The sequence below is a fragment of the Salvelinus alpinus genome, chromosome 23 (assembly GCF_045679555.1).
Source record: "Salvelinus alpinus chromosome 23, SLU_Salpinus.1, whole genome shotgun sequence".
Classification (NCBI taxonomy): domain Eukaryota; kingdom Metazoa; phylum Chordata; class Actinopteri; order Salmoniformes; family Salmonidae; genus Salvelinus; species Salvelinus alpinus.
In genome coordinates, this window is record NC_092108.1 from 45,236,363 (window position 1) to 45,259,503 (window position 23,141).

General features: G+C 43.0%; 1 protein-coding gene across 2 annotated transcripts in view; it reads right to left on the reverse strand.

The window, feature by feature from the left end:
• The window catches only part of LOC139551139 (metabotropic glycine receptor-like), an 83,499-nt gene extending 69,509 nt beyond the window's left edge, over positions 1-13,990 (reverse strand). The window contains exons 1-2 of one of the 2 annotated variants that reach the window (XM_071362557.1): positions 12,551-13,990; positions 7,658-7,763 (exon numbers count right to left, since the gene is read on the reverse strand). In XM_071362557.1, the coding sequence (XP_071218658.1) occupies positions 7,658-7,763; positions 12,551-13,422 (978 nt within the window). In that variant the 5' untranslated portion in view covers positions 13,423-13,990. The remainder of the gene's footprint in view (positions 1-7,657; positions 7,764-12,550) is intronic. The other variant, XM_071362556.1, reaches the window with a different exon arrangement.
• Between the last annotated feature and the right edge of the window lie 9,151 nt (positions 13,991-23,141).

Here is a 23,141-nt window from a genome sequence, read left to right on the forward strand (position 1 = left end):
CTCTCTGTGTCTATTCACTCTTTCTCTCTCTAACTCTGACATGTATAGGTTCTCATAAAAGCTCTTGAATGCCAAGTTAATATAATCAGTACTCTGGACTACAACGTTACTAGGCAATGTAATTGAACCTAAGGGTCTCTTAGCTTCTTCCCTTGTTATTTGCCAGGCAATAATGCTTTATCTCCATGTTCGTAATAGTTCTGTTTAAGTCTAGTGAGCGCATGTTCTGCTTTGCACGTCATTAAGGTGTTGTATTCTAGCTGTTTCGAGGTCAGTTTTTGTTTCGTTGCATCCTCAAATGTTGTGCTATGTTTGTTCTCAAGGTCTTTCATTTCTCTTTTCAAGAATTCTACTTTGGCTGTATATATCTTCCACTCACTGGCTCTATACGTGATTATCTGTCCCCTTAAATATGCTTTTAGGGTCCCCTATACAATTGTAGGGGATGCAGAATTAGTATTAATACTTAAAAATATATACATTTGTGCATTTATAAATGTTACAAAGTTAGTGTCATTGAGGAGTTATGACCCTAACCTCCAGCGGTGAATGGTCCGATAGGGATTCTGGCTAGATATTCACAAATGGGAATCAAGAGGCCTTACCCACCGGTAATAGGAAAAGGTCAATTCTCGAATAGCAGTTATGGCCAGGAGAGTAAAATTAGTATTCCTTGGCCGACTTATTGAGAAGTCTACATAATCCAAATGTTTTCATTTCCCTTTTCAACATTCTAGCTGCCTGTGTGAGGTTAGTCACTTTAGAGGAGGATCTATCATTGGCTGAGTCCAAAACCAAATAAAGTCTCCTCCAATGGTAATCTGTGATGATGGGCAATGTAATTGAAGAAATAGATCTTGATAAAATGTAGGGTCATCATAGTTTGGCCCATAAACATTCACAATGCACAAGGGCACAGAATCAATACAGCCTTGTATGATCACAAACCTACATGTCACGCCCTGACCGTAGATTGCTTTGTATGTTTCTATTTTTAGTTTGGTCAGTGTGTGATGTGGGTGGGTATTCTATGTCTGGGAATTCTATGTTGTAGGTCTAAGTTTTCTGTTTCTGTGTGGTTGGCCTGGTGTGGTTCCCAATCAGAGGCAGCTGTCTATCGTTGTCTCTGATTGGGAGCCATATTTAGGTAGCCTGTTTTCCCACTAGTGTTTTGTTTCACCTTTCATGACTGTTCGTTTGTCGTTTTTGTTGTTTGTCAAGTGTTTTCGTATTTTATTAAAAAATATGACCACTTACCACGCTGCACCTTGGTCCTCCTCTCCTTCCACCAACGAAAACCGTTACAGAACCACCCACCAACAACGGACCAAGCAGCATGGTAAAAAGGAGGAATGGACATGGGAGGACATTCTGGATGGGAAGGGATCTTACACATGGGAGGAGATTCTGGCTGGAACGGATCGCCTTCCATGGGAACAGGTGGAGGCAGCCAGGAGAGCGGAGGCAGCAGGAGAAAGGAACCGGCGGTATGAGGGAACAATATACAAGGCAAGGAAACCCGAGAGGCAGCCCCAGAATTTTTTTGGGGGGTGGCACACGGGGAGATTGGCGGAGTCAGGTAGGAGACCTGAGCTAACTCCCCGTGCTTACCGTGGCGAGTGTCGTACTGGTCAGGCACCGTGCTATGTGGTGGAGCGCACGGTGTCTCCAGTACGTGTTCATAGCCCGGTACGTTACATCGCAGCTCCTCGCATCTGCCGGGCGAGAGTGGGCATCGAGCCAGGAAGGAGTGTGCCAGCCCTGCTCTCCAGGCCTCTAGTGCGTCTCCTCGGCCCGGGTTATCCTGCGCCAGCTCTGCACACTGTGTCTCCAGTACGTCTGCAGAGCCCAGTGCGTCCTGTGCCTGCGCCCCGCACGTGCAGGGCCAAAGTCACCATACAGCCAGGACGGGTTGTGCAGGCTCTTTGCTCGAGACCTCCAGTGTGCCTCCACGGCCCAGTGTATCCGGTGCCTCGGCCAAGGACAAGGCCTCCTGCATGTCTCCCCAGCCTGGTGAGTCATGTGCCTTCTCCCAGAGCAAAGCCTCCTGTGATAATCCATGGCACGAAGCCTCCAGTGATGGTCCATGGCAAGAAGCCTCCAGTGATGATCCATGGCACGAAGCCTCCAGTGATGATCCATGGCAAGAAGCCTCCAGTGATGATCCATGGCAAGAAGCCTCCAGTGATGATCCATGGCACGAAGCCTCCAGTGATAATCCATGGCACGAAGCCTCCAGTGATAATCCATGGCAAGAAGCCTCCAGTGATAATCCATGGCACGAAGCCTCCAGTGATGATCCATGGCACGAAGCCTCCAGTGATGATCCATGGCACGAAACCTCCAGTGATGATCCATGGCAAGAAGCCTCCAGTGATGATCCATGGCACGAAGCCTCCAGTGATGATCCATGGCACGAAGCCTCCTGTGATGATCCATGGCACGAGGCCTCCGGTGGTGGTCCATGGCACGAGGCCTCCGGTGGTGGTCCATGGCACGAAGCCTCCGGTGAGGATCCATGGCACGAAGCCTCCGGTGAGGATCCATGGCACGAAACCTCCGGTGAGGAGTTATGGCACGAGGCCTCCAACGAAGGACGTCAGTCCGGAGCCTCCAACAACGCCCTCTAGTCCGGAGCCTCCAACGTCTCCCTCTAGTCCGGAGCAGCCGGAGTCTCCCTCGAGTCCGGAGCAGCCGGAGTCTCCCTCGAGTCCGGAGCAGCCGGAGTCTCCCTCGAGTCCGGAGCAGCCGGAGTCTCCCTCCTGTCCGGAGCAGCCGGAGTCTCCCTCCTGTCCGGAGCAGCCGGAGTCTCCCTCCTGTCCGGAGCAGCCGGAGTCTCCCTCCTGTCCGGAGCAGCCGGAGTCTCCCTCCTGTCCGGAGCAGCCGGAGTCTCCCTCCTGTCCGGAGCAGTCGGAGTCTCCCTCCTGTCCGGAGCAGCCGGAGTCTCCCACCTGTCCGGGGCCCGCTGCGAGGGTCCCCGGTCCGGGGGTCGGCGGTAAGGGTCCCCGCTCCAGAGGCGCCACCTAAGTGGGCTAAGACTAAGGTGGAGCGGGGTCCACGTCCCGCACCAGAGCCGCCACCGCGGTGAAATGCCCACCCAGACCCTCCCCTATTGGTTCCGGTTTTGCGGCCGGAGTCCGCACCTTTGGAGGGGGGGGGGTACTGTCACGCCCTGACCGTAGATTGCTTTGTATGTTTCTATTTTTAGTTTGGTCAGGGTGTGATGTGGGTGGGTATTCTATGTCTGGGTATTCTATGTTGTAGGTCTAGATTTTCTGTTTCTGTGTGGTTGGCCTGGTGTGGTTCCCAATCAGAGGCAGCTGTCTATCGTTGTCTCTAATTGGGAACCATATTTAGGTAGCCTGTTTTCCCACTTTTGTTTGTGAGTGGTTGTTTCCTGTTTAGTGTTTTGTTTCACCTTTCAGGACTGTTCGTTTGTCGTTTTTGTTGTTTGTCAAGTGTTTTTGTATTTTATAAAAAAATATGACCACTTACCACGCTGCACCTTGGTCCTCCACTCCTTCTCCAGACGACAATCGTTACACTACCCCCCTAATACTTAATCTGTGAGTATTAGGGGCAGACGTTTAGGGGTTAGATTGAAGCAAATTAGAATGAGAGATGTAAATATATTGAGTGCGGAGAAAAAGTAAAACAAATGAAAAGGTACAATAACTGGTATATAAGCATAAATCTCTCCAACCTGTGTGAGCTAGTATCAATTCCCCTCCCCAACCCCCTGTCTACTCTCTCCCTAACAGAGAGAGTAAAACAAACCAACCCTATCGAGGCTATTACAGCTAAGTGGTAACACATTCCCACTTACCTAACCCTGCTATGCATGGTGTCCCCAAGATAAATTAAATGATACATTTTTCTAATTGTGTATTGCCATCACCTCTTGAATAATACATATATATATACAGTGAGGAGAACAAGTATTTGATACACTGCCGATTTTGCAGGTTTTCCTACTTACAAAGCATGTAGAGGTCTGTCATTTTTATCATAGGTACACTTCAACTGTGAGAGACGGAATCTAAAACAAAAATCCAGAAAATCACATTGTATGATTTTTAAGTAATTAATTTGCATTTTATTGCATGACATAAGTATTTGATCACCTACCAACCAGTAAGAATTCCGGCTCTCACAGACCTGTTAGTTTTTCTTTAAGAAGCCCTCCTGATCACCACTTATTACCTGTATTAACTGCACCTGTTTGAACTCGTTACCTGTATAAAAGACACCTGTCCACACACTCAATCAAACAGACTCCAACCTCTCCACAATGGCCAAGACCAGAGAGCTGTGTAAGGACATCAGGGATAAATTGTAGACCTGTACAAGGCTGGGATGGGCTACAGGACAATAGCCAAGCAGCTTGGTGAGAAGGCAACAACTGTTGGCACAATTATTAGAAAATGGAAGAAGTTCAAGATGACGGTCAATCACCCTCGGTCTGGGGCTCCATGCAAGATCTCACCTCGTAGGGCATCAATGATCATGAGGAATGTGAGGGATCAGCCCAGAACTACACGGCAGGACCTGGTCAATGACCTGAAGAGAGCTGGGACCACAGTCTCAAAGAAAACCATTAGTAACACACTACGCCGTCATGGATTAAAATCCTGCAGCGCACGCAAGGTCCCCCTGCTCAAGCCAGCGCATGTCCAGGCCCGTCTGAAGTTTGCCAATGACCATCTGGATGATCCAGAGGAGGAATGGGAGAAGGTCATGTGGTCTGATGAGACAAAAATAGAGCTTTTTGCTCTAAACTCCACTCGCCGTGTTTGGAGGAAAAGAAGGATGAGTACAACCCCAAGAACACCATCCCAACCGTGAAGCATGGAGGTGGAAACATCATTCTTTGGGGATGCTTTTCTGCAAAGGGGACAGGACGACTGCACCGTATTGAGGGGAGGATGGATGGGGCCATGTATCGCGAGATCTTGACCAACAACCTCCTTCCCTCAGTAAGAGCATTGAAGATGGGTCGTGGCTGGGTCTTCCAGCATGACAACGACCCGAAACACACAGCCAGGGCAACTAAGGAGTGGCTCCGTAAGAAGCATCTCAAGGTCCTGGAGTGGCCTAGCCAGTCTCCAGACCTGAACCCAATAGAAAATCTTTGGAGGGAGCCGAAAGTCCGTATTGCCCAGCGACAGCCCCGAAACCTGAAGGATCTGGAGAAGGTCTGTATGGAGGAGTGGGCCAAAATCCCTGCTGCAGTGTGTGCAAACCTGGTCAAGAACTACAGGAAACGTATGATCTCTGTAATTGCAAACTAAGGTTTCTGTACCAAATATTCAGTTCTGCTTTTCTGATGTATCAAATACTTATGTCATGCAATAAAATGCAAATTAATTACTTAAAAATCATACAATGTGATTTTCTGGATTTTTGTTTTAGATTCCTTCTCTCACAGTTGAAGTGTACCTATGATAAAAATTACAGACCTCTACATGCTTTGTAAGTAGGAAAACCTGCAAAATTGTCAGTGTATCAAATACTTGTTCTCCCCACTGTATATATACAGTTGAAGTCAGAAGATAACATAAACTAAGGTTGGAGTCATTAAAACTCGTTTTTCAGAGTGCCTGATTTCCAACTGGGTTAACCGCTCACTTGTTGGTCTTGGTGTAGTTGATGCATGATTTAATAAATTTTGTTAAGTCGGGCAGATATTGTATTTGAACGATGTCCTTATCCATCTCCATCTTGAACCAGGCAGGCGCTGCCTCATTGTCCGTCTTTGACGGGGAAGTAATTGAGGGTTTAGGAAGGTCTGTCTTTTTAGGAGGAATCTTGTTTTGGAGCTGGTAAGTGATAGCGTTATGTCTACTTGCTTTTTTAGTAGGTTAACAGCATAAATGTGGTCGAAAAATGAAATTCTATATGAATTTCTCAGAGCGCTGCGCACAACACGTCCTCTCAGTGTGCCACCATTTTCCCCCTGTAACTGTAATTCTTACCCTAGCCCTAATTGTAACCCTAACCCTAAACCTAACCCCTAACACGGAACCCAAACTGGCTGCGCGCGTGCGCCATCGTGCGCCATCATGCATAAATGTATTTTGTCCCCCCACACCAAACGCGATCACGACACGCAGGTTAAAATATCAAAACAAACTCTGAACCAATGACATTAATTTGGGGACAGGTCGAAAAGCATTAAACATGTATGGCAATTTAGCTAGTTAGCTTGCACTTGCTAGCTAACGTTAATTTGTCCTATTTAGCTAGCTTGCTGTTGCTAGCTAATTTGTCCTGGGATATAAACATTGAGTTTTTATTTTATCTGAAATGCACAAGGTCTTCTACTCCGACAATTAATCCACACATAAAACGGCCAACCGAATCGTTTCTAGTCATCTCTCCTCCTTCCAGGCTTTTTCATCTTTGAACTTATATGGTGATCGCATCTAAACTTTCATAGTATTACTACACAACCGGCAACAAAGTTCGTCTTTCAATCACCCACGTGGGTATAACCAATGAGGAGATGGCACGTGGGTACCTGCTTCTATAAACCAATGAGGAGATGGGAGAGGCAGGACTTTCAGCGCGATCTGCGTCAGAAATAGGAATTACTTCTATTTTAGCCATTGGAATCGCAGACGCTCGTTGGCGCGCGCAAGCAGTGTGGGTGCAATAATTGAATAACATGGATTTCTACATTTATTTTGCGACGCTCGCGCACGCGACATGTCCGGTCTGGTCAGCATGTAAGCCTAAAAAAACAATTTTCCTTGTGGGGACTGCCGAAATGACCACACGTCCAAATATTCCTTGTTTTACTATCCTTGTGAGGACTTCTGGTCGCTACAAGGATAGTAAAACCAAACCACACACACAGCATCAACAACTTGGAAGACGGATGGTCCTGTCGATATAGCCTGCACTCTGAGTGTGATAAAACATGATGTCTCTCCGGTGCCAGTCTTGAAAACACTAGTAAAAACCTCCTCATTTCACTTCGAGAGTGTTTTACAATGTATTAAGCCGTGAACAATACACGCCCACAAGCAAAGGCTTATATGCAGCATCCTTCCTGCATATTCAATGCAAATATTGCTACAGAGCTCTGTTAATCTTGCTATTCTTTACATAACAACAAAGATAAACCTACACAAAAATAAACCTGCACTGCTGCTCACAAGAGTGAATTTACTGTCTACATGGAGACAAACAACATTTCAACCATAAACTTGCCTTCATTAATTTCCCCAGTAGCAGTAGAGATATAGGATGTGTATTTGTTATCTTGACAAGTACCCAGAATTTTTATATGCATTACCAATTATATTCAGAGGGACATACAGTACATTGTTGGCAAAGAAGCAATGTACTGCATTCTTACTAAGGTCTTTATGTACTGTATGATTTTTTGTTAGCAAAACATTTGTGGAAGCGCCACTAGATTTAGTACTGGGATTAACAATTACAACCATGTTTTTACCAAGAGGGAGTGTTTGTGTTTGCATGTAAAGTGTAGGAAGCACACACCACCAATGTATGAACTATGGATGGATGGATGGATGGATGGATGGATGGATGGATGGATGGATGGATGGATGGATGGATGGATGGATGGATGGATGGATGGATGGATGGATGGATGGAAAGTTGAACGGATGAATGGAAGTAGACTCACTTCCATGCTGGTCACGTTACATCGGTGAGTTCCAGCAAACCAGCCACTGCTGGAGCACTGGTCAATGTCCACATCCTGTAGGTTGACATCCACTCGAACCACACCCCTGTAAGAGGAGAGAAAGAGACACAGAGAGAGAGGGGGGGGGGTGCATAGAGGTTAGAGAGAGCAGTTAGCTTACACTCAGACGTCTATTTTAGCGTAAGATAGAGAAAGAAAGAAAGGCAAATGTGCAATCCATTGTGACCCCATCTATAACAGGGTCTCTACTTTGGTCCAATGTCTACAGGTGAACTATTGAGGGAAATAAACTATTCAAGGCAAAAACTGGTATGAGCATTGAATGCCAGAGTATTTTGTCCAATTTAACATCAACTGCAACAAAAAAAACTATATCCTGTGTATCTGGTTTATATGTTATGTCAAATAAAAATCTTTATTTAAATGTTCCCTAATGAGAGATATAGCCAAGCTTAAATAGCCCAATTGAATTATGTCGACTCCAGCTCTGAGCATCATGTTTACTGTAACCAAAACATAAATATATTTGAGGCTTACAGTAAATCAATAGACTGATGGTGCGCTTGATGTTGTTTACCTCTGGGAGACAATATTGCGCACACACTCTCTATCTACTGGCACATGATTAATTAGGCTACTGCATTGGCTTGCATCCAAAGCACCTTCACATATCCACAGTTTGCATTTGGACAACTGGATAGATGGACTGCTGGATGCATATTGAGTCAGCTATAGTTAAATCAGGCTAGCTATTGTTCAGGGCCCGTATACATAAAAAGTCTGAGAGTAGGAGTGCTGATCTAGGATCAGATTAGACTTCTAGACTACAATAAATATGATTATATGGACGGGTTATATATGATTATATAGCTCCCAGCCTGCCATCAGGTGTTCTCTTTCATGTAGTTTAAGATTATCAAATGGGCCCCAGGTGGGTCGCTCTCTTTATTCAGTCTCTGTTAGTCTCTTTCGCTTTCCTTTTCTCTCTCTTTCTTAACTTTTCTTTTCAGTCTGCCACTAATCCCCCTGATCTCTGTATTTCTGTGTCTGGCAATCTTGCCACTCTTTATTACAAAATCAAACATTATCTCCCAATTCACCCAGTCTGTCTGTCTGCCCCTCTATCTCCATTTCTCTTTCTCCCTTTCTTATAATGCCCAGGCCTCAGGGGTCATTCTCAAGAAGAGCCTGACAACCATTCGCTCCATCTGTCTGGTGGGAACTGGAACAAACACCCATGAAGAAAAAAGGCTGAGGCTCATGCCATCTTTCCCCAGGCGCAGGAATAAGACGCGAAAGAAAGAACATGTAACTGTGATAGAGGAAGTGTGGATAAGCAGAATAATCTGTGTGCATGTGGGAGGGAGTGAGGGAGAGAAGGAAGGTGAGAAAAAATGTGTGTGAGAATGTGAGGATTCATGGGGTAACCACCAAGCAGGAGGGATTTTCTTTTTAAGTCACTCTGCTAGAAACAAAACCATACAACCATACATAACCAGTGGTGGAAAAAGTACCCAATTGTCATACTTGAGTAAAATCACAGATACCCTACCATAATAGAAAATGACCAGATAAAAGTGAAAGTCACCCAGTAAATACTACTTGAGTAAAAGTCTAAAAGTATTTGCTTTTAAATATACTTAAGCTAAAATGTACTTAAGTATCCAACGTAAAAGTAAAAGTGTTAATCATTTCAAATTCCTTATATTAAGCAAACCAGGCAGCATTATTTTCTTGTTTTTAAATGTATGGATAGCCAGGGAGGGGCACACTCAGACATCATTTACAAACATAGCATTTGTGTTTAATGAGTCTGCCAGATCAGTTGCAGTAGGGATGATTTTCTGTGTATGTGAACTGGACAATTTTCCTGTCCTGCTAAGCATTCAAAATGTAAGTATTTTTGGGTGTCAAGGAAATTGGATGGAGTAGAAAGTATATTATTTTCTATAGGAATGTATTGGAGTAAAAGTCAAAGTTGTCAAAATATAAATAGTAAAGATACCCCAAAAAATGAATTAAGTAGTACTTAACCATATTTGGTAACACTTAGCAAGCCTAACAATGACCGTATAGCCAGTCTAATCCAAACAAACCATTACCAAACAGCCATTATATGAAATAATCTCTCTACCAATGTGTTATAGGCTTACTAGATGGATTAAAAAATGAGATCTAAATGAACCTGTATCCAGCTGGGAGGAAAGAGAGGAGACGCCTCTGAGGACATGGACCAATACCTCAAGCTCAAAGCCAATGTTCTCATTCTGCATATCCTTCAAAAAAGCACACTGGAATCATTTACATTTTGATTAGGTTTACAAAAAAACATGATCCGTCTTGGTTTATTTTATCCTTGGGGTGGATAGATTGCTTTGGATGTACATCTAAAGAGTTGGCCCACAAACTCTCAGAAAAAGGAAGAGAGACGAGACAGTGCAGTGGGATTCTCTTTGATCTCGACACGTTGGGGTTGTAGTTGTAAAACCGAATCCACAGGCCTGTTCTTAAAGTCATGCTCCTGCTGCTAATCACTAGACAACTATGCCACATCCATTTGTGGGAATGTCAATTGAGTTTTAAGGTGCCCTCAGGACATTCTGAAATTTTTAACAGTAACCAGCTCTTTAAAAACCAGTAGAAGCAGTTACTTTCGCAGCTAATTAAAGGTCATCTCGCCGATGGCTTAATACCAATGTCCTCATAAAATGGCTGTCACGTTTTAATACCAATGTCCTCATAAAATGGCTGTCACGTTGTGTTCGTGGCCATAAGAAGAGAGGACTGAACTTTAGAAATCAAGTACATTGGACTTGAAATCCGAAAAGTCTTAAAAGCAGCTCCAAGGTCGATAATGCCTCCTCTATGGTTGAGCTCGAGTTGATAGATATGATTTTTGGCTAAGCAGCAACCGCAGGGGTCTTTGTCTGGCTGCTAATGTATCAAATTTGTAGTGGAGACACGTCAACAATGGTCCAATGCCAAATAATACCTTTCTACACTTAGGCCTTTGTTTATCCCCTTCCAGATCTGAATTGTCTGGATCGGTGTGAGCAAGCATCATGACAGTTCTTACCTTATTGCAGAGACCTATCAAAACCTTTTTAATCTGTGAAGAGGTTTCAACAAGGGACTAGAGCAAGGGTGGGCAACCCTGGTCATGGAATCCCTGGGAGGCCAGGTAGGTGAAATTTTGCCAATCACTGATATTAATAAATCAGCTTAGTTGGTGTTGTAAATTAGTAGAGTCAGTTGTGGTGCTTGGTTAGAACTAGGCTAAACTGTTGCTGTACCTGCAGCACTCCATACCAGAGCCCCTTGCTTAATGATATGGGCTTGGTAATTGTTTGGGATCGGCTCAGGCAACCGCTTTGAGATCATCTTGCATTTATGCTAAAGAAATGCACAAAACGGACTAACTTGCATACAGATGTACTATCTTAATTTGATCACTCTGCTGTCGCAGATCATTTTCCTTCACGACTGGATATGCAAACTTGTAGTGTATTCAAGGTTTAAAAAGACTTCTAAAGTTTGTCATTTCCACTTAGAACTTATCAAACTAACTAAAAATATATCACCCCTATAAAAATGTCCATTAGTTATAATACACATAATAATACACATTTCCAGTTGCTGAAAGATTATGTTCCTGCTGTGAGAAACGGTTCAAATTAAGATCTGTAGTCCTGCCTAAACAAATCAGGCTCAGTCATAAATGAACATGCTGGAATTATTATGTGGACACAGCAGCACTGACATTTAAGTGGGAGTGAAGTGGACTTGAAATTCAAAGTGGTTTCAGATTGCCATTGTACTGCATGTCTTTTATAATTTATTCACGACTAAATTTATTTTTGCACACACTTGGACTGGAGCCTTGAAATATGACGTGCTTCGTGTTTCCTAATTAACTAACCTACACTTTCAAACACCTATCGCACAAAAACATACAACAAAGCCAGGTCTTTCGAACCATGCAAGCTATGATAGCAAAGTAAAACTAATTAGGCCTACTGTTTCAGTTTTACGTTTTTTTTTTACAGCAAACACAAAAAGGAAGTGTAGTCTTCCAGTGTGATTACAAAAAAAAACATGAGCTGTTTTTGACAGACAGCAGTGTTCATAGACAGTATAACACATGTCTTTGAGATTCTATCAAGCCATCTGTTGTTTCCACTGGGGAAGATTTCTGGATTGCACAAGCATCAGCCAAGCAGGAAAACAACTATAGACTACTCAAACGTCCTACAATGTCTATCCTATCCTCAGTTTAATGTATTGCCCTCTTGCTGTGCATATCACTGGATGGGACAAATCATTTATTCATAGTTATTCACTGAGTAAGTTTTATTTCATATTCACTGGACCTATTCTTTGTAAAGTGGAGGGAATACAGATGGGTTATGTTTGGGTTGGCTTTCTCAATTATAAGCTACTGAAGATTCGACTACCACAGCAGGACCAAATGCTGTTTTCAATAATGGCTAGCTCTGTGCAAACTATCCACAAGCAGCAGAATAGAGGACAGGTCTACAGTTACTATCATAATAAGATGCTCTAGGTAAACTTTAAAACGTTGTTGTGGGTGTAACGGATGTGAAATGGCGGCGAGGGGACGGACTAAAGTTATACTGTTACATGGGGAAGCAGCTTTATCCTACTGTTTGTGTTGAAATGATTTATTAGGGCCCCTTTCCATGCACCTGTTTCAAAGCGCGGGCAGCGCGCGGTCAGTTCAGCAACGCTGTCTACTCAGGGCCAGAAAAACTATATTTAGGCCTACCTACCATTTTTTCAATCAATAAACAACATTTTAACCGAATGTGTTACTTTCAAACAAACAGTCACGAGTGACAGCCTTAGTCTCACCTGAACTCGGGTGCGGAATTTGTCTTCAACCCATAGAACCCAGCAGACAAGGTGAGTAACCAGTGTGGTACGAAATTCCCATGCTCGCATTCCAGGTAAGGCGCAGACCACTTGATTTGACTTTTGTCCAGAATGTAGCTATTTTGAGTGGCTGTGGCGTCTCTGCCTGACGCCCTTCTCTGACTGTGCATTTTCTTTCGGTCCCTGAACTCGTTAAACCACTCAGAATCCGGGCTCCTGCTCTTGAGACGGTGGTGAGCAGAGTTGGAAAGGTCCTGGAGGACCACTTCCCTGTCAGTTCTTGTCGCTTGAAGGAAAACGTGAGGACCCGGTGTTGGAGCATCATTATGGAATGTAACCACTGCCTTGTGAATTTTGGGGTCGCCTTCAAGAATACTTCGAACCAGCGCGTGGTACCAGTGAATATCCCTCCGAAGGCTGTACTCTCGTGACCTGTTGGCTTGTAAAATCATGTTCAGGAAGTTGGTCGCGTGCGCTATAGTGTCCAGCACGCTATGGAGAGAATAATGAGAGGCCACATTGGTTCCCCCGCGGAGGCTACTCAACTCATACCTCCGAGAACAGTTGACTTGTTCAAGAGCCGAAGAGTCTCCAGTGTGCAGGAAAGCTGTCACCACTCTAGGCAGTTCCTCTTCGATTTTGTGCGCCACCACGGTGCGCTCCGTGGCGGATCCTGGGTAATAAGTTGGATGGTGCAGCGATTCCTTGTTGATATTTTGAGTGCTGTATATAGAAGGATTCTTTCCTCGTATTTCTGCGTCTTTGTCGTTATCCGACCATTCTACATACCCATAATTGGATCCGAAAACAAATCCCATTTGCAAAAGCATTTGAATAAGGAAAAAACACATACTTTGACTTCTTTTACCGACACAGTGAAGAATCGGTTTGCTCTCTGTTGAAAACCGAAACGAACCCCTTTCGAGCAACGACTAAATGTGTACGCTAATGTTAAACTACTATGCGATTACTTCGTATCATCCCTATTTTATAACATAAGGTGCCATTTAAAGATAGCCTTCTACCAAAACCTCTAGGCTACTTGCTACTTGTCCATGATAAAGAGATGCTCGACTTTACTTGCTTCACCAACCGCCGCTCACGCTTTGCAACCGAGTGTCAGGCAGATGTTTTCACAGTCAACCAATCCTCTTACTGCCCAGACATTTTTAGTTGGACGTGACGCCTTCCCAACTCCAAGCAGCTAATTATAAACAGCTATGTTATTGCAGCGGGTAGCTCCGGTAGTCGCTTTTACACAGAGCCATGGGCGAGGTAAAACACAAGCCGCCTATTTCAATCCTCCTATAGCAGGCAGGAGAATTAGAGTGAAAACAGAGGAAATACTGGAAGCTCGAGCAAATTGCTTTCTTAGTCCCATCCCTTCCAATATCGCATAGGGCACCTGAAGTGTCGTAGACACACGCGTGTGGCTGCTATTGCTGCCAATCCTCTTTGTGAAGTGGTATAATATGGGTGGAGCGAGCTGCAGGAGCTGTTCGGTGCTGAAAGTAGCCTGTCAGTATGGGAAAGGACGTTGACCGATTTATGCATGACAAGTAAAGTGAATTGTGCAGGATTTTAATTGGGATTTTGTAGGGGATTAAATAGTGCCTATTATTTTTGTATTTTCCTTGATAACTGTCCAGTCATCTCCCACAGTGATATCTTTATTTCATCATTACTAAAATGCATGTCAGGTGAATGACAAAAGTGGCACCACAGGTTCAAAAGTGGTGTGGCAAAATTTGTATGTGTCTTTTCTGGGGCCTGAATTTTCCTGACCTCATGACCTAGTCAGGTAAAACTCTGGCTCCTATTTGTAGGCAATTACAAAATATTATCATTATAGATCGCTTCCTTTTTCATCTGTGACTACAGGGCTGGTGTTTTTCTTCTCCGGTCATGTGAATTGGAAATACTCCTGGCCTAAGGTGGATGAAACCTTTTCAAACTACCACAAACCTTATTATTCATTCTGGATCTGATATCAAAAGAGCCAGAGACAACAACTTCAATGGACAACATACTGCACTGTGTAGTTTAGTGAACTACTATAGCAGGATTGAGCATTATGTAAAGACTAGTTACCAATGTCTTTAAATATCTATTTCACTCTATACACACACACACACAATTTTAAGCAGTGGATAGAAAATAAAATAAAAACACAGACAGACAGGTTTCAATGTAGAAAAGTATTTTACTTTGCTGTAATTAAACCTATTATTTACTCATCTGATTACAGTGCTCTTCTGCAATTCTTAATTTTGTAAGTTTTATTTAAGGCAGTAGAATTTGAAACGAGGCAGGGTTAAATTTAACACAATACAGAGTAGACTTTGTTACAATGTTTTTTTTAAATTATGTGTAAGTCATCATTAAACCACTAACCTTGTGTTGTTGTCCTGGTCTCCATCTGGCCCACCAGAGGTTAGTTCCCTGGCGCTCACTGTAGGAACTGATTGCCTGTAAAATCCATGTCTTCAATCATTAAATCAACTACTTTCAACATTTTCATTGAAAATAATATGCCCCTAAAACATGAAGTAGATTTTATTGAATGTTTCAATAAAAAGTCATAATACGTTAGATTTAGCTGCTGGGAGGCAAGAAGACCCCCAGTTTTGCTAAAACCAAAGACAACTACGTGCCATTTTCAAGGGATTGTTAAAGTAGGGCTGTCCCCCCAAAAAAAATTATCTTGGCTGACTGAAAGTCGTCTGTTCTTTCGACCAATCGATTGCTCAACATTTTTAAACGTGTACTTTTCCATATATAGACACACCCTATGTGTTTTAATAAAATAAACCACAGTGCCTTCGGAAAGTATTCAGACCCTTTGACCTTTTCCACATTTTGTTACATAACAGCCTTATTCTAAAAATAGATTTTTAAAAAAGAATCCTCAGCAATCTACACACGATACCCCATATTGACAAACATTATTATGATTTTTTTTGCAAATGTATAAAATATTAAAAACAGAAATACCTTATTTACATAAGTATTCAGACCCTTTGCTATTAGACTTGAAATTGAGCTCAGGTGCATCCTGTTTCCATTGATCAGCCTTCAGATGTTTCTACAACTTGATTGGAGTCCACCTGTGGTAAATTCAATTGATTTAACATGATATGGAAAGGCACACGCCTGTCTATATAAGGTCCCGCAGTTGACAGTGCATGTGGAAGCAAAACCAGGAGGTCGAAATAATTGTCCGTAGAGAGTTGAGACAGGATTGTCTCTTAAATGGAAGACGTTTGGAACCACCAAGACTTTTCCTAGAGTTGACCCCCCGGCCAAACTGAGCAATCAGAGGAGGAGGTTCTTGGTCAGGGAGGTGACCAAGAAACCGATGGTCAGTGTGACAGAGCTCTAGAGTTCCTTTGTGGAGAAGGGAGAACCTTCCAGAAGGACAGCCATCTCTGCAGCACTCCACCAATCAGGCCTTTATGGTAGAGTGGCCAGACGGAAGCCACTCGTCAGTAAACATGACAGCCCACTTGGAGTTTGCCAAAAGGCACCGAAAGACTCTCAGACCATGAGAAACAAGATTCTCTGGTCTCATAAAACCAAGATTGAACTCTTTGGCTTGAATACCAAGCTTCACGTCTGGAAGAAACCTGGCACCATCCCTACAGTGAAGCATGGTCGTGGCAGCATCATGCTTTGGGGATGTTTTTCAGCGGCAGGGACTGGGAGACTACTCAGGATTGAGGCAAAGATGAACGGATCAGAGTACAGAGAGATCCTTGATGAGCTCTCAGGACCTCAGACTGGGGGCGAAGGTTCACCTTCCAACATGACAACAACCCTAAGCACACAGCCAAGACAACGCAGGACTGGCTTCTGGACAAGTCTCTGAATGTCCTTGAGTGGCCCAGCCAGAGCCTGGACTTAAACCTGATCTAACATCTCTGGAGAGACCTGAAAATAGCTGTGCAGTAACGCTCCCCATCCAACTTGACAGAGCTTGAGAGGATCTGCAGAGAAGAATAGGAGAAACTCCTCAAATACAGGTGTGTCAAGCTTGTAGAATCAAGCTTGTCAAGCTTGTAGAATATAATTATGTATATGTATTATTTCTGTTTTTATTTTTAATAAATTAGCAAACATTTATAAAAACCTGTTTTTGCTTTGTCATCATGGGATATTGTTGTTAGATTGATGAGGGAAAAAACTATTGAATCAATTTTAGAATGAGGCTGTAAACTAACAATATGCAGAAAAAGTCAAGGGGTCTGAATACTTTACCAAGGCACTTCCTAGAGCTGTCCGCATCTTGTCTGATGCTTTAAGCTTACAGTTTGATGCCTCAAGAGGATGCCAGAGATCTAGATAGCCAGAAGAAAAAAAACTTAACCTGACCCAACTATTCTCCTCCTGCTGGCTTTTGCAGATTCTGCCATTACTCTCCGGAAGTTGCTGGTAATAGGCTACACTAGGAGTCAGCAACCTTTCTCATGTGAATTGCCAATTTATCTTACAATTTTTACCGATCTGCGTGCCAGTTATGGTTTTCATATGCACATTTTCGTGAAACAGTTGATGTATATATTTAATTTATCTCAAAATCACTGTCATGTGGTAAATCAAAATTCTATCCAAATCTAAATGAAAACCTAAAAAGTAACTTCCATTGCAAACTTTGTAAAAATAGCCTACATAAAGTCAACAAATAAAAACATTCGGAAAGGGGGATACCTAGTCAGTTGTACAGCTGAATGCATTCAACTGAAATGTGTCTTCCGCATTTAACCCAACCCCTCTGAATCAGAGAGGTGCAGGGGGCTGCCATAAACGACATCCACGTCTTCGGCGCACTGGGAACAGTGGGTTAACTGCGTTTCTCAGGGGCAGAACAACAGATTTTTACTTTGTCAGCTTGGGGATTCGATTCATCAACCTTTCGGTTACTGGCCCAACGCTCTAACCACTAGGCTACCATTGCAGCCTGCAGGTAGAAAATATCCTGATAAAAATAAATATTCTATAAACCACATTGGCTACACATGGCCTGTCTGCAGGGGTGCAACTTTCACTGGGGACGGGGAGGACATTTGAAATGGCATTTTCCCAGTTTTATCATTGGAACTGGATAAACAGGAGGGAACGGTGTGGCTTAGGACGATGTGGACGACCTCTGAGCGGTCGGGTAGGCTGTTTGGAGTGTTTATCAGACTGGATAAAACATACAAAATAATAATAATTATGTCCTCCCCACTTCTAAAACCAAAGTTGCGCCCCTGCCTGTCTGCAACGAACTAGAAACATCTATTTGCACAAGGGATAAGAAGCAGTGGTTGACTTGGGCAGCCGGCACCTCAGAGTTTCTTCTGCTTGAGCTCCTGTTCCTCTTATAGAATATTAGCTCAAAAGTATTGTGGAGCTCGTGCACCTAAATATAAACAGTACCAGCACCCAAAATGAGTACCAGAACCTATTTCGTTCCAAGTCAAGCACGGATAAGAAGCCTATTTTATGACATTTCCACTGGATCAGAGCATGACATTTTTCCCTTTCACTCTGAGTGGTTATTGAAAGGGAGAGAGCTGGAAAGATTTTTCAAATACACTGAGGAACTATTGTAATTCTCAATGGATGTAAAAACAGACTTTGTTTGCTTGCTGTTTGAGGTGAAGAAACCATTACTTTGAGAAGCTCCATGTCATTAGTCGTCGTGCGTTAAGCCAATCAGAAATACTATCAGATCCCGAAATGGGTACATTTATATGCGTAAATTTGGGCACAGGCCAGGTAGCCTATAGGCTTACTTCATTGCGTGCGCATCCTTACTCAACATTTACAGGAGCGCTCCAAACAAAAGACAATGACTAAATTGACAGAACTCCTAAATGGAATTAAATAAACCTAAACTTGTTTCTCACAAGTGTAGAATAGGTTGTGCACTCTGCAAACAATGTGTCCACTCCGACAATGAGAACAAGGAGACAGCAATAATAATAGTGAATGCATTAAAATATATTACTGTAACCAAAGTAACAAACATTGTAGATTAGAAATGATAGGAATTAATGGTACATGTGCTACTGGTGATATATGTAATGGGGAATTGATATATACTAAATATAAAATGCAAACAATTCACACAATGAATGTGCACAAATTGGCGGTAGAGAGTGCATTCTAGAGAGAAGTGCATTGTGCATCTGGGCGCATGGTCAATCCAACGTCTTCATTGACCGTGCAGCATTTAAGGTAATATGGCCTCAGCAGAAGTCAGGGAAAGAATGGCCTCAGCAGAAATAAGGACATTCATACTTCTTGCACTTCGTGGAGCAGTGCAGAGCTGTTGTCAAGGAAGTGAGTTTGTGTTTATAAAGGATGTACCGCCCCCACCTATCGTCAACCAACATGTCAATGTGGAGCTATACAGAGCCGTCTGCATTGTTACAACATTTGGGAGGCGAATGGCAATGCGGTACAGAGCTCGATTTGGCCTCTGCATGCCTCTGGAGGCTCCGCAATTGCATCACACCCTCCATATGGAGCCTCCGACCACATTTTTGAATCAAGCATAAATTGGCTTTTAGTGTAGGCCTCCGCAATGGATTAGTTCACTGAGATCTCGGTCGACCAACAGCCTAACGACCAAACAATCGACCAGTCGACAAATTGGGGTCAGCCCTAAATAAATGTTATAACTATTTGGTTTTCATATCATCACCTACTGAGCATAGTCAGAACTACAGATGTCCAATTATTCCATGCAAAACAGCGCACATTTAGCTCAGCAAACAACATAATTTAGCTTGCTTCATCAGAGGTTAGGCCTTTGGAGAGAGCTTGACATCGGCTAGTCCTCTTCCTGGTGAAGTTGTCAGTCGTACTACTGTCATCACCACTATAGATGGCAGGCAAATCAAACAATATTTAGATATTGTCATCTAGTTTATCCCCTGAAAGTTTGCTTGTTAACTAGCCATATTGATAACTGTTATTACTGTAGCTAGCTAGCCAATGTAACATGGTCCATCAATCAATGTAGCCTAAATCATGTCTGTCAGCAGCAATCATAATTAAAAACATTGTTGAAAAGGGGATCATGTTACCTAATTTCGCTAGGTAGGCCTCCATTGGTTGGAGAACAAGTACATTAGGTCTACTTACCACTCACCATATGTTTAGCCATCTGTACAAAGTTACAGAGCCCAAAAAAGATAAGAAGTTAACCTAAACCACTCATACATGTCAGGTATAGTTTACTTTTATTTTATATCACTGAAATATTCAATTAATGGTGGGCAATATTGAGAGGTATCATGAGGCTACCCTACGTATCTGAAATTACATGATCAATTGATGTTTACTGATCATGAAAAGCATACAGATACTTTCAGTATAACTTTGATGATAGAGCTAAATGTGGGCAATTGTTTTGCATGGAATAATCAGAAATGTGTAGGTCTGACTACAACCCAGTCGCTGATAACGGTGTATGTATACCACGCAGAAATACTTTTCAAACATTGTGAGCGACTGGGTTGCTCAGACAAGCTTTTCCTATCCTATTGTAGTGGATGAGGAGTAAAGTGCGTATTGTGCAGTGGAGGCTCCTCCTCAGAAGAAGGGGAGGGCCATCCTCATAAAAATAAGAAGAGTGAAACATTAACATTTGTATAAATCTATGCTAAATATATTCATGTCACCAAATAATTTATTAAAACACACTGTTTTGCAATGAAAGTCTACAAGCATTCTCCTCAACAGCATTCTGTAAGGTAGCACCATGGTGTAGCCGAAGGACAGCTAGTTTCCGTCCTCCTCTGAGTACATTGTCTTCAATACTAAACCGAGGAGGCTCGTGGTCCTCACCCCTTCCATAGAATTACACAGTAATTATGACAACTTCCGGAGGACTTCCTCCAACATACTAGTGTCACACCCTGATCTGTTTCACCTATCTTGTGCTTGTCTCCACCCCCCCCCCCCCCCCACCCCCCCAGGTGTCTTCTATTTTTCTCCATTATCCCCTGTGTATTTATACCTGCGTTTTCTGTTTGTCTGTTGACAGTTTTCTCTTGTTTTGTCAGGTCTTACCATCGTGTTTCCCATGTTCTCTAGTTCTCTAGTTCCAGTCTTCCTGGTTCTGACCTTTCTGCCTGCCCTAACCTTGAGCCTGTCTGCCGTTCTGTCCCTTTTTGACTCTGCCTTGGACTACGAACCTCTGCCTGCCCTTGACCTGCCCTTTTGCCTGCCCCTTGGTTATAATAAATATTCTGAGAACCGAACCATCTACCTCGTGTCTGTATCTGGGTCATATCCTGAGTCGTGATAACCAGAGCTCTTGTAGCATGAACTGACATGTTGTCCACCCAATCAAAGGATCAGATAATTTTTCAGTTTCACTTTCACTTACTTAGCAAGCAAATGGAGCTAGCTAGTTTAGCCTACTCAAACACCAGGCTCAAACAGAGAGGGATGCTAATTTAGCTAGCTGGCTATGGCTATCCAAAACTGGAGCTCTTCCAAGTCAAGGTAAGCTTTTGGTTATTCATGTATCGCTATGTATTGTGTAACTGCTAAACTGTTTGCTGCTGACTGTACACTGTACTGCATGATTGTAGCATAGTTCTAGTAGCTATGTTGACTATGACGTTAATATGGTGACAATGATGTTGGCTGTGTGTAGCAGTTAGCAGTTATGATATGAAGGTTTGGCTTGGAAAGGTTTTTCCGCCTGGTCACAGACAGCTGATGTGTTGTGCACTGTAGTCCTCAAGCGAAGGGAAGATGCGGGAAGGATTTCTACAACGATCAAAGGGTCTCCGAGTCTCCTTGCCCCCCAGCATGCAAATCGAACGCTCTACAACTTATTGTGACATTTTATTGAAAACGACCTGTTTGCAACAGATTTTCTTGCGAATATTCTAAAATCTGCATAAAAACAATATGCACATTTTCCCACCAGAGGGGTGTTTCCACCAAACTGTCTAGTTGCGGATAAAAGTAGTGTACATAAAAAATACTTTTTGATGTTAAATTCCTAAGCACCAAATAAAAAATAAAAGTTAAATTGGTTTCCATCACATTTTCAACTCTACAGATGGATTTTGTTGATAAAAATGTTGCATTATATAGCGCAAGCCAACAGCTCGCAGATACAGAGCGGGTATAGCCAAGCCTGCATCGTTAGGTTAGGGTATAGCCTACCTACATGATGAGATTTTTATGGACAAAAGAGCAAGATTATTTTATTTGTCAAATGGCAGCCAAGCTTCGATCATCATGTCACCAGAATAAGACCCTCAATATTTATTAGAAAGGAGCATCAAGCTCATCACCGTGCACTTTCACCACCCTGTAAAGTTCATCATAATTTAGAGTGCATTCGGAAAGTATTCAGACCCCTTCCCTTTTTCCACATTTTGTTACATTACAGCCTTATTCTAAAATGGATTAAATAAATAATTTCCCTCATCAGTTTTTTAGAAATGTTTGCAAATGTATTAAAAATAAAAACAATTCTAGGCAGAGATCTGGGGACCATGAACCCGATGGTCACTCTGACAGAGCTCTAGAGTTCCTCTGTGGAGATGGGAGAACCTTCCAGAAGGACAACCATCTCTGCAGCGCTATACCAATCAGGCCTTTCAGTGGCCAGACTGAAGCCACTCCTCAGGAAATGACAGCCCGCTTGAGGTTTGCCAACAGGCACCTAACGGACTCTCAGACAATGACAAACAAGATTCTCTAGTCTGATGAAACCAAGATTGAACTCTTTGGCCTCCATGCCAAGCATCACGAATGGCACCATCCCAATGGTGAGGCATGATGGTGGCAGCATCATGCTGTGGGGATGTTTTTCAGAGGTAGGGACTGGGAGACTAGTCAGGGTCGAACTGAGCAAAGTACAGGGAGATCCTTGATGAAAACCTGCTACTGAGCGTTCAGGACCTCAGACTGGGGTGAAGTTTCACCTTCCAGCAGGACAACGACTCTAAGCACACAGCCAAGACCGCAGGAGTGGCTTCGGGACAAGTCTCTGAATGTCCGGACTTGAACCCGATCAAACATCTCTGGAAAGACCTTAAAATAGCTGTGCAGCGACGCTCCCCATCCAATCTGACAGAACTTGAGAGGATCTGCAGAGAAGAATGGGAGAAACTCCCCAAATACAGGTGTGCCCAGCTTGTAGCATCATACCCAAGAAGACTCAAGGCTGTAATCATTGCCAAAGGTGTTTCAACAAAGTACTGAGTAAAGGGTCTGTAATTGTGATATTTCAGCTCTAGATGTAATTGTGATATTTCAGCTTTAGTTTTTGTGCGCAAAAAAACATGTTTTTGCTTTGTCATTATGGGGGTACTGTGTATAAATTGATCAGGAAAAAACGTATTTAAGCAATTTTAGAATAAGGCTGTAACATAACAAAATGTGGAAAAAGTCAAGTGGTCTGAATACTGTAGCCTGATAAACTGCATTCTTTCCTGAGTCGTAGTGGGAGGACCACAACTTATCATCGCATGACTCCTAGTTTACTTCAATAAGATGGTTATTATATCAATATTTACGCATTAATGTGTTTCCACCCTCGGCCAAACCC